Source organism: Gymnoscopelus braueri (assembly GCF_963280865.1).
Source record: "Gymnoscopelus braueri genome assembly, chromosome: 3".
Taxonomy (NCBI): Eukaryota; Metazoa; Chordata; class Actinopteri; order Myctophiformes; family Myctophidae; genus Gymnoscopelus; species Gymnoscopelus braueri.
Genome location: NC_137612.1, coordinates 45,717,900 through 45,730,647, shown reverse-complemented (window position 1 = coordinate 45,730,647; position 12,748 = coordinate 45,717,900). Strand labels below are relative to the sequence as shown.

At 40.0% G+C, this 12,748-nt stretch overlaps 1 protein-coding gene across 1 annotated transcript in view; it reads right to left on the bottom strand.

The window, feature by feature from the left end:
• cenpp (centromere protein P) overlaps nucleotides 1-12,711 on the bottom strand; it is a 101,937-nt gene extending 89,226 nt beyond the window's left edge. The window contains exons 1-5 of the mRNA XM_080424391.1: nucleotides 12,688-12,711; nucleotides 11,537-11,673; nucleotides 9,386-9,552; nucleotides 8,644-8,732; nucleotides 6,147-6,235 (exon numbers count right to left, since the gene is read on the bottom strand). Of these exons, the coding sequence (XP_080280517.1) occupies nucleotides 6,147-6,235; nucleotides 8,644-8,732; nucleotides 9,386-9,552; nucleotides 11,537-11,667 (476 nt within the window). The 5' untranslated portion in view covers nucleotides 11,668-11,673; nucleotides 12,688-12,711. The remainder of the gene's footprint in view (nucleotides 1-6,146; nucleotides 6,236-8,643; nucleotides 8,733-9,385; nucleotides 9,553-11,536; nucleotides 11,674-12,687) is intronic.
• Between the last annotated feature and the right edge of the window lie 37 nt (nucleotides 12,712-12,748).

Genomic DNA, 12,748 nt, shown 5'->3' with positions numbered 1-12,748 from the left:
TCGGGTGGAAACCTTGTACAGGTACTGTATGTCCAAAACTGTTCCTTTTCAGGAATTTGAAAAAAATAACCTGTGTTCCACTGGATCCAATGTAGATATTATTTTGTCACAAGCAATAAGTATAAAATAGGGCAGCGGTTCCCATTAACATTCTGAAGGCCGGTGGCTCCACAACATCTGGGCTGTTGTGGAGCTAACACGGACAGAGACTGTGTTAAAGGAGAATTTTGGACTAAAGTTTTCTTACCTTTTCTATGACGTTATGATATCTTAGGATGAATGGTACAGTAGAAAAATTTCATAACTCCACCCCTGAGCCGCCACAGCTTAACACATTCCCTGCCAGAGGGTTTTTTTTATTTTACTTCCCCCAGTGCCAGTGTTTAATTTTTTTTTACACAGGAGCCGAGATACAGGATTTTAAAGTAATAAGTTAACCAAGGAGTGAATGGAGCTAGAAATCTTTGGATCGTGATATCTCTGGTTCTGTGTGGATAAATTAAAAAAAAAAAAAAAAAAAAAAAAAAAAAAGATTTTTTTGGCAGTAAACGGGTGTATTTTTCATCAACGGTTATACTCGTGATTGGCAGGTAAAGTGTTAAAAGGTGCGCGGATAGGCCTTAGGTTAGATCACATATTTTAATAGCTTTTTTTTATTATTTTTTTGGTGAGATCTGACGTTCATAGTGACAGAAGACTATGCAACCAAAAAAAAAAAAAAAAAAAAAAACAGAAGTCTTGCTAGACGAGATTGAAATCTCGAGATTTCAATCTCGTCTAGCGAGGCTTCTGTTTTTTTTTTTTTTTTTTTTTTTTTGGGGACAGTGTTCTGTTACTATTAACACATTGACCGCCGGGCCCGTAGTTCTACGGGCCGTTAAATCCAACGGTTAAGCGCCGATCCCGTAGCCTACGGGCTGTGGTGCTTTTTCCTTTTTTTCGATTTTTTAGGGGGACCATTTTCAGTGTAACACCACCCGATGTCGACCGGAAGTGCGATCCCGTTTTTTGTTTCCCGTCTGTCTCCATTCTAAGTCGTACACAAAAACCCCTGTAAAAGCCCCTGTAAACATGTAGTTTTTCATCCTCGCATTTCCCATGTTAAGATAAACGGTCAGAACTCAAACATGGCGGCTCCGTTTGACACGTGGTTTGGACTGGTACACGCAGGGAGATGTCGCCGATGTAAACAGACCGTGTACGGATCAATCTTAAGGATTTTAACAAGATCTATGGCGACGTGAAAAAAACAAAAAACAACAATAAAACGTTGGCACTGGTGAGTACATTATGAGATTAACCTCAGGCGGTCAATGTGTTAACGTCAGATCTCAAAAAAAAAAAAAAAAAAAAAGCTATTAAAATATGTGATCTAACCTAAGGCCTATCCGCGCATCTTTTAAGCTGTGGCGGCTCAGGGGTGGAGTTATGAACATTTTCTACTGTACCATTCATCCTAAGATATCATAACGTCATAGAAAAGGTAAGAAAACTTTAGTCCAAAATTCTCCTTTAAGTGGTCAGACGGGTGGGCCGCGTGCATTTTGAGAGCATCTTCCGCCTTCCTATTTATCGCATGTAAAAAATAAACAAAATACCATGACAATTTAATTCATGTTTTAATATTGTTACATTATCAGTACAATCTTAGTATATTGTGAATTATTTGGGGACCCACTTGCAACACCCTCAAGGCCCACCAGTGGGCGCCGGCCCACAGGTTGGGAATCGCTGAGAAAAAGAAAAAAGAAAACAGAAAAAGATGAAATATAGACACGATTTCTGCCCGACAGTGACGATTTTATAAGAAAAAGGTTTTCTATAATGGAGCCTTTTCACACATGTCATAACAGGGTAAACACAGCTGTAGCTAATAACGTTCATACTAGTGTGGGTGCGTTTGATTTAGCTGAACCAGACAGTCAGCTTTTGATAATACTATTGACAGCGCCTTGCTCTTTAGCACGCCTAAATCAAAAGGGACTTGTTCATTTAATTAGCCGCCCGCCCCTGCTGTTACTCTGCTACGACACGTCTGTGAAAACGAGTCTCTTGGGACGGTGACAAAACAAATCATTCAAACTAGATATGTAATGACAACAGACTGTAGTTAAAAACGCCTCTTGGAGAGCCAGCTCCACTGAAGGCAAAACTAGCGCTGCTACGGCTAAGCTAATTGAGTACAGGTGTGACGAAGTACAGACGGCAGTGGTGGACAGTAACGAAGTACATTTAGTTGAGTACTGTACTTAACCCGTACTGCGCTTAAGTACATTTTTTAGTATCTGTGCTTTCCTTGAGTATTTGTATTTCTGGATACTTATGACTTTTACTCCAGTAAATTTCCCCCCCAAAAATTGTATTTTGTTTTGACTCCACTCAATTAATGAATTAACCAGCCCTATTTAAATAATAGCTTGTAGATCTGCTATTTTCACTATTATTGATTTATTTTTTTTCAAAAAAATCTTTGAAGTTTCTATGTCTAAATTGTAATTCAGCAATGCAATGATTTTTTAAAGAAAATGTACTTTGCAGTTTGTCATTTCGAAAACAAATAAAAAAAAGTATTTTAAAAGTATGTAGGCTACTTTTGAATACATTTGTTTTAGTTTTTTTGGAAGTTTTATTTCAATTTAATGAATTTTAGAGGATACCAGGAACTGATGTAGTGGGGTTTGAGATGGTGGGAGAGCTTTTATGTGTATGTCCTTGTTGATGTTTTTGTTCTGTGTGGTTGGATTGTTTTCTTGTTGTGTGTTGTGCTTTGAGCAGTGGTGTTTTGCTCATTGGACGGGACACCACAGGGTGTGGCCAGCATTTTTTCACGCGCACGCGCATGTACGGCACGGTATGGTACAGCGGTACAGCGGAGGCGTGCACGCGCGTGCACCGTACCGCGCCGGGACAAAAAAAATCACCATTACACCACTGGTTTTGAGGACCCCCTCGAAAAAAAGATGCTGCATCTCAATGGGCTTATCCTCTAGTTAAATTTCAAAATAAAATAAGTACTCCTGTACTTTAACTCAAGTACAAATTCGAACGACACAACGAGTAGTATCTATTATTTTAGTCAAATACTGGGGTACTGTATTTGAGTACTTTGTCCAGTACCACTGGCTGCTACGACCGCGCTAATTGAGTACAGGTGTGACGAAGCACAGACAGTAGTGAAAATCATTTGTCCTGAAGGCTGAGAGCCACACAGCTCAGATGTTGTGGAGCCCCCGGGCCTTCAGAATGTTAATTTGAGTGGAGGAATGTCTGCTGCAGTCATTTTCAGCTCAGTGTGAGGGAAGCACAGGGTTAGAGGGGACCTGAGAGGAGCCAGGCCTGGTTAATCAATCTAAGATTTCACTCTGTCTTATATAACTAATGATACTTTGACTGCAGAGGGTCAAAAAAACAAGGTTCCCTTGGCTGAAAGCAATCCCAGACACACATGCGTCTGACTGTACTCACACTGCACTGAACTATGGCTATGTTCAGACTGGCAGTCCCAAATCAGATTTCCTTTTTTTTCTCCTTCTTTTTCTTTGCCTGTCCACACTGGAATCTGACTGGTGTTATCAAGACTGAACTGCAATAAAATAAAACACATGGAAACTGATTTCTAAAGATGTGTCTCAGTCTGGACACTCTGACACTAATGCCTGAATTATAACTCTGACGCTCACCAAAAAGCCAACGACGGTGTTGCTCACAGAATAGCTCACAATAGCTCACAGAATAGCTCACAGAATAGCTCACAGCACGTCACAATGCTACGAGTTGTGAGCTTGCAGAACGGCTACATTTGGCAAGCAACACCGTGCAACAGAGTAAATAGTATAGTCGTATATAGTATCTGTCCGGCAGAAACCAGCCAACTCCAAAATGTTCATTTTTCAGGAAATGAAAAAAAGTGGAGTTAGGAGGTTTTGTTCATCATTGCTAAGAACAGCTGAATGGACCTCCAAGCTCACAATGAGGTTGGAGGTCAAAAGGGGGTGGAGCATGGAGTCAGCAAAACCAGCTAACTCCGGTGGAGTTAGATGGTTTAGTAGAAAGTTTGAGGATCCAATGGAGTTAGCTGGTTTTGTCAGAAGCGCTTTTTAATGCTTTTCATTGGTTCAATATTTTTTTACCAACACACAGACGTAAAGGGTGTTCAATGGCCCTGATTTATGGAAAAATGCAAAAGCGTCAAAATGGAATTAGCTGGTTTCTGCCGGACAGCAACGAATACTGTACATATAATATGTCATTACTACTAGCAACTGATGCAGATAGGTCAACAGTGTCTGAATTGTGATTACTTGCAAATAGCACTGTGGACAGTCAAAGATCAGATTTGAGAAGAACATGGGATCGCAGACACACTGGAGAAGCACGCAGTGAAGACAAATCCACCAACATGACCGTTATTAGTGTGGTTGCCTCAAATGCAACCACACTATAGTAATTGACAATAATGAATTCCAGTAAATGAACACATGAAAATCACAAAGTTACATTGTTGAAGTGCATTAAAATATATATATAAATAAATATATATATATTAAAATATGACAATATGAACACATGGACATTAAATATCTAGACATGGTCTAGCAGAGAGACAGACAGTCTAGCAGAGAGACAGAAAGTCTAGCAGAGAGACAGACACAGTCTAGCAGAGAGACAGACAGTCTAGCAGAGCAACCCGATCTCCAGAGATTACCGTAACATTGCACGGAACGAGTGCACTTCATTCCGTGGATAGCCGCCTCGGAACTCCCGAATTGCGTGCATATGGTACGGCGCTGCCTTTGTGACAAAACCATTTCGGAGGCGCGCAGTCACAGGCGAATTGTCACCCCGTGAAGGACCACCGAGGGAGCTAAGGCGACCGAGTTGCCGTCCTGAACGGTGTGACATTCGCCTGTGCCTACTCAGCGCCGTTTGAGTTATGTACCGATAGGCACAGAATCGTAAATTTTATTGTGCGGACTGCTCTGCTTCCGGGTTTTTCCGTGTTGCGACTGGTTACGCCCACCGTGGGACTCGCCGTACATATGCACGCAATTTGGGAGTTCCGAGGCGACTATCCACGGAATGAAGTGCACTCGTTCCGTGCAATGTTACGGTATTCTCTGGAGATCAGGCTGAGCAGAGAGACACACAGTCTAGCAGAGAGACACACAGTCTAGCAGAGAGACAGACAGTCTAGCAGAGAGACACACAGTCTAGCAGAGAGACAGACAGTCTAGCAGAGAGACACACAGTCTAGCAGAGAGACACACAGTCTAGCAGAGAGACAGACAGTCTAGCAGAGAGACACACAGTCTAGCAGAGAGACACACAGTCTAGCAGAGAGACAGACAGTCTAGCAGAGAGACACACAGTCTAGCAGAGAGACACACAGTCTAGCAGAGAGACACACAGTCTAGCAGAGAGACAGAGAGTCCAGCAGAGAGACAGACAGTCCAGCAGAGAGACAGAGAGTCCAGTAGAAGCAGACAAGCTGATAGACAAACAGAAATATATCAACTACAGTATGAAGTTCTTTAGAGCACATTCACACGTGTGAATGTGCTCTAAAGAACTCAAACAGCCCCCCTGGCTGGATTTATAATCAGATTCACAGCATGTTTTCTATTCACATTGCAAGTCAAGGACCAGGCTTCAATCCTGGTCTTCAGGGACTTCTGCTTGCTGCTGGTTTTCTATCCTACCAGGACCTCTAGTACTGCTGGTTTTCTATCCTACCAGGACCTCTAGTACTGCTGGTTTTCTATACAGCCAGATTGCATTCACCTGGTGTCCTAGTCTTTCTAGATGTCTATTAAGGTTTAGGTTAAGGGCATATTGTACAATAAGGTTTTTTTTTTTTTTTTTTAATGCTGCATTCATGGATGTCCCTGGAATTGTTGTCATGTAGGTGTGAAACAGTTGTGAGCATGTACGTCAGCTATTTTTGAAAAAAGCGTAAAAGTTGGGACACATCGGCTGCAAAATATTCGATACCCACGTACTGTACTGTATGTGGTCAAAAAAGTATTTTAAAAAAAGCAATAATGACTGATATATCAGCCAAACTGTTACGGCAGATAAAAGCAGACGATCAACCACATGAACACAACATCCTGGGTTTGTGACAGGGTGGGTTAAGTGTTTCTTACCGAGACACAAAACTGCTCAAGTCTGGGATGTGTTCAGTATTCATGACAACGTTCAGACCAGTAACTGTCCTCTCAGTCCGATCTTCTACCTACGGAAACAGCAGAGGAACATTTCACATTTCAGTCATTTCATTTGTGCAGGCTGCATACGGTCGCTTTGAACCTCATTTTCTGATCACATGTGTATTGGCGTTAACCCATTCAATCCGCGAACGCATCTGTGTCATTTTAGATTTTAGCTATAACCATTATTTTATACTTTGGCTATTAAAAAATAGCAGATCTACAAGCTCATAGCGCAGAGCTTGTAGATCTGCTATTTTTTGAAAAATCATGAAAATTTGTGCAAATCTTTGACTTTTTTAAAGCGAACATTTGTAAATCAAATCTTTGCTTCAGGGGGTCCCTGGAACAAAATATTTTGAGATGGGGGTCCGCGACCAAATACATATCATTTTGGGTGGTCCTTGAGATGAAAAAGTCTGAGAGCCACTGATATCATAGCAACATACGGGGATTTAGTAGACATTTGTAGATGTGTTCCCAGATTTAATGGGTTAATAATTTTCTTCACAATTTAGTCATTATTCCAATTCCACCCATATAGTCTCTAACATTGTCCAATATTCCCAAATTGATTTGTATTTGACCACGGATCCCGATTTGAAAATATTTTGTGCCAGGGAAACCCCCCATTGAGAGAAATTTGTAAAGATGTATTAATCTTTCAAAAATAGCTGATCTACAAGATCACAACAGAGGTTCTCTGTGGGCCACGAGGGTATTGCAAGTGGGCCCCCCAAATAATTGGCAAACTCAAAGCAAAAAGATTGTACTGATAATCGAACATTAAAATAAATAAATGAATATTTAAAAAACGTACTATGTTAGTTGAATTGATCCAAGCCAGAACACAATCCATTGATTGCTCTGAAAATGCACGCGGCCCACCCAACTGACAGATGGGTGGGCCGCAAACACTTTAGAGATTGGGCCCTGAAGTGGGCCCTGATTCAGAAAAGGTTGGGACCACTGGTGTAGATATTCTGGCCACTCAAAGTAAATTTTCTCTCATAGAATTCCTGCACAACGTATTTTATGAGCGGTTTGTGTCGTGAAAGATTTGACATGTTTTCAGGATGTGATTAACAGCCGTCTCTCCAGGCCTGTTACAATTAAATGGCCTATTCGCAATTATTTGAGATAATCACAATTATTTTGCATATAATCATGATAATTGCTTCCATAATGAAACGATTTCATACATTTTCAAACAATCTCACAAAATAGCGGAAATAGCAGATCTACAATTAAGAAGACTTTTGAAAGTCAGGTGATTAAATATGTCTGTTATTTATTTTTTTAAGTTATATAAAGTTATTTGTCATATCTGCCTTGTGCAACTTTTGTTTAAAATCCAGCCAAAATTTTAAATTGTATTAATGTTCCAATGTTCAATGCCAAAAACACGAATCGTTAATCGCAATTATTTGTGTGACAATTAATCATCAAGTAAAATAATCATAATGTGACAGCCCTACTTCCCTCCAAGCTTACTGACTGAGACTTGAACCCAGCATTCCACTGTGACCCTCTACTGCTCTCTGCTGGTAGGAGACAGCTTCTGCACACACAGAGCTCTATTCAACTGACACTGATATCTGTATAAACGTTTGTATAATGGTGGTCTTAAACCTTATATACTTCACTAAGTCCCGGGGTCCCACGAGAGTCTGTACTTGGTAGCCTCCTGTTTTCCCTCTACACCAAATCTTTTTGGCAAAAATAGCCGATCTACCAGCTCACAACAGAGCTGGTAGATCTGCTATTTTCACTAAACGTTTAATTGAACCAGGCTTCAATCCTGGTCCTCAGGGACCTCTGTTTGCTGCTGGTTTTCCTTCTATTGTGTGAGGGGGCCATTTTTTTTCTTTTCATTTTCTTTTTCATTAATCTTTTTGAAAATGAAAAAATAAAATAAAATAAAATAAATAAATACAGTAATAGAAAAAACACGGCCTCCTCACACATTAGAAGGACATAATCAGTCACCAGAACCAGGGACATGTGTTTTCAATGAGTCTACCATGGTTAAAATTGAGTTTGAATTTCAATGGACTCATATACAGTGGGAGGGGGGCATGTCTGATTACATTAATATTGAAACAAGCAACTTAAAAACGGTCTCAACTTAAAAAATCTCCCTTTAACTGATACTGGTATTCAGCTGGTATTTCTCTGATATGGAGGGCCCCCTCTGGTGCTATATCTGAAACATTTTAACAACCCAAATCTTGTATGGGGATCCCTGGCACAAAATATATTCAGATGGGAGTCTGCGGCCAAATACATTTGGGGGTCTTTGACATTAAAATGTTTGAGAACCTCTGTCCTTTCCTCCTGCCACCCTCACTCTCTCTCCACAGACCCTGTCCTTTCCTCCTGCCACCCTCACTCTCTCTCCACAGACCCACACTGTTGTGTGTTTGTTGCTCACCTTGACCTCAGAGAGCTGGAACTCAACCTGGAAGTGCAGATCAGAACACTGACCACTCACACACACCTTCTGAACCACTTTAGTGGCACCTGGACACAAAATGCACGCACACACACAGAAAAGGGGGATTAGATTCATTCTAGAGCAGTGTTTTTCAAATATGTGTACGCAGAGGTACATGAGGAAACATTTAAAAAAAAGTTTACAGTTAGGTTTAGTGATAAAACATTGACAAACTTTGGGTAAACCTGCTGAGTTGTAAAGTGTTAAACCAAATTAAATAAAAAACTTGACTAGCACATCTGATAACGAAACAATACTTATTTGCCGTCATGCTGCTTTAAATAAATGTTATGGCCAAAATGAAAAAAAAAAAAAAAAACTTTTGTTTACTCATTCAGTGCCACTGGACGTCTAAAACGTCCGTTGTAATAAGACCTGTGCCACAGGACGTCTAAAACGTAAAAAACTAAAACAAATTATTTTCTTTTTTTTGGAAAAAAATGTTCAGAACCCAAGATATGATGATTTGAAAATGTTCTGCTCCAGTCACTTCTTGTTTAACTTCTTACTGAAAAAGGCTGTATCTCGGCTCCTAAGCACTTTTTTTTTACAATGAATTTTGAATGTGGCACTGAATGTTTTATTTTTACAATGAATTTTGGCCAGTGGCACTGATTGCACATACAAGATTTCCACCTGACAGTGACAATATTCATAATAATGATGATAGAGTTCTTACTCCAGTCCAGGGTTTGGATGTTGCAGGAGGTGAGGCTGAAGCCATTAAAGTGGGTCTGTTGGTCCAGGCTCTCCTGCAACTCTTTTACTTGAGCCTGCAGGAGAGACAGCGCATTCTGCTGTCTTCTGGCTGCTTCTACACCCGCCCTGGCACCGCCCAGTAACCCCCTGTGGAGACAATCATAGACATAAATATGTAGAGTGGTACCCAAACTGGGGGTCCCCAAATTATTTTGGGGGGTCCCCAGATGATTAGCTTAATGTGCAACATTGTTTTCTCACTCAACAGTAAACACACCAACATACAGTATAAGTGTATACAGGGTATCTGCACATTTCTAAAGTTACAATTTACGGTAATTACTTTTAAGACCTTTTTAATACCAAATTGGCCAAATTGTCAAATATTACGTTAACGTAAGAAAGAGTCAAACATTCTGAAAATAGACAGAATAGTAGTTCGGCTATTTTCACAATATTTATCTGTGGAACCGAGTCAAACTAAATGTAATGCCAACAAGTGCTTGTCAGGGTGGGGGGTCCCCAGTTCAAATAAGATTATTTTGGGGGGTCACGGCCTGAAAAGTTTGGGAACCCTTGACGTAGACCAGAGCTTGGACTGCCCAAATTGATATGTAATTTGCCCCCGGACCCCCATCTGAAAAGATTTTGCGCCAGGGACCCCTATAAGAGATTTGTAATGTAAAAAATAATTATATTCAAATTCAAACTTTTTCATAATTTCTCAAGGTTTTTCAAAATGTTTCAAAAATAGCCTATCTACAAGCTCACAATCCGCTCTATGATGAGCTAGTGATGATGAGAAGCATACTCATCATCTCCCGGTACAAGACAGACAATAGAAATAGCTGATCCACAAGCTTACAACATGTCACAAAGTGTTGTAAGCTTGTAGATCAGCTATTTCCACTATTTAAAAAAAAATCATATAAAATTATTAAATGTGTCAGTAATTTTTTTGTATATTTAAGTTAACTAGAAGTCGGGCCACTATGCGGCCCTCACGTCTAGAGTTCGACACCTACGTGCCACCGACGATGTGACTGATATGCCCATATATGGAGATCTGTGTCTGTCAGTCCTTGTCCCTTTTAATGGCCATATATGGAGATCTCTGTATTTGTCAGTCCTTGTCCCTTTTATTCCCATGTATGAAGATCCCTGATGTCATCAGTATATGCCCAATTGCCCATATATGGGCATGCTGATATAACTATTCATAGGGGTGGGCAATATGGCCAAAATCACGATCCACGATCGTATCACAATTTACTTTTCATGTTGTTTTTAGGATTATTTTATTATGATTATTAATTAAAATATATGATGATTCATTATATGTATATGATTATGAATATTTTTATAAGATTATATATATACATCGGAAAATTAAATGAATACACGAAGTTGTCTAACCACAAATGAAGAACAATGCACACACATTTGAAGATAGCGTGCTGGTTAAGCCAGGAATTTTGGAATGCACGCACAGTCCCAACCCGTAAACAAACATTACCACTTGAATTGAAGTTCTTTATGAGGAAATGGAGACTGTAAATGATCACCACTAAAGCTTATTCAACTTTCCCAAAGTTGCATGACAGATGCACCTTCGTCCAACGGACATTCCCCGCATCTGCTGGTCTGAGTGTGAAGTGATTTAGGCTACAACCATTTAACGTCGCCACTGAAAAAAAAGAGTCTCAGTAGCTACCAACCCCCCCCCTCCCTCCCACTGTTGTGTTTGTGTGTCTCCAGTGTGCTTTTTTTTGCAAACTGCTAATAAAGTATTCAATCAATTAATCAATCAATCAATTTGTCCCAGCGGACATTCCCTGAGTCTGAAGTTATTTAGGCTAGAATAGCTGAATCCCCAAAAATAGGACACTCTACCCGGCATATATATCTATATATCTATACATCGTTTATATATCCTCAATTTTTTAGCTTTTTAAAAAGAATTCATAAATCAGTGCTATTGAACACCCTTTACGTCTGTCTGTTCTGTTGGTTAAAAAAATATTGAACAATATTAAAAAGCGCAAGTTCTGACAAAACCAGCAAACTCCATTGGATCCTCAAACTTTCTGCTGTTGTAAATGTTTCATTGTTGAGACAGAAAGACACTCACAGAAAGTCTTGCATGTTTTCTCCTAAACGCAGGTTCATGTATGTGAGGTTGTGATTCTGTTGTTGTCGCAACGCTGTGATCTCTGCCCGCAGACCATCAGCCTGAGCCTGCAGCACTGTCGTCTGATCCATGTCTTCCTGCAAAACACACAAGACACTTTTACAGGGGCCAATTTCGAATTGCAGCCACCTGTAGGTACTCTTTTAGGGCGGTTTTGAAGGAGAGCAGGGTTTTACACCCCTTCACGGCTTTTGGTAGGGCATTCCACATTTTAGTGGCATAGCAGTAGAACGAATTCAACCCCTTGTTTGTGCCAAATCTGGGTGGGACATGATCAGTGGAGCTTCCTTTGGTGTTGTGATTGTGGACTTCATTTACGTTTTTGAAGTACTTTGGCAGGTATATGGGTGTCATAACACACACAATCGGACTGAAGTGGAGTTTGTGGTACTCATGGACATTTGTGGTTGGTCTAATATAGCACTATAGGAATATGTTTTGAACATATAGATTAGTAGATTGACAGACATTCTCATATCGTTTGATTTGTAGATGGAAAATATGTAAATCATTCACTTGTTTTCTACTGTACGAGTAAAGACAGATAAATATAGAAGACAGACAAACAGATACATAAATATAGACAGACAGAGAGAGAGACAGACAGACATAGATACATGTCATGGTCAAGTGCATTAACAAAAAGGCTGTCAAGGTGGACTTTTCTTTCTTAAAAAGGTCCTTTTGTACTAGCCTTAGATTAAGACTCTCGTACTCTACTATGTACATATAATATGTATTTTATCGATTTTGACATTTTTACATCTACAAGAGTCTTAGCTTTCCCCCCACCAGTTTCGACTGGATTGTCACATAACTGACTGACTGACTGACTGACTGACTGTCTGTCTGTCTGTCTGTCTGTCAACCTGCTGTCTGTCTGTCTGTCCTCTTCTCGCGGCTAAAATGATGCTTTAATAAAATACATAGATTTAAACAGGCTCCTCTCGAAAGTGCTGAGACGTCTGTTATTACCGCTGTCTCTAATTCCATGACACGCATACACATAAATCTTGACTCTTATATCAACTACAAAACATAAATATAATATAAGTGTGATAAAGTGAATAAAGTTGTAGTTTATTCCTCACCCGGTTGTTTGTGTACAATAAGCAGTAGAGTGGTTTCAGCTTGGCGCTCTGAGGACCGTAC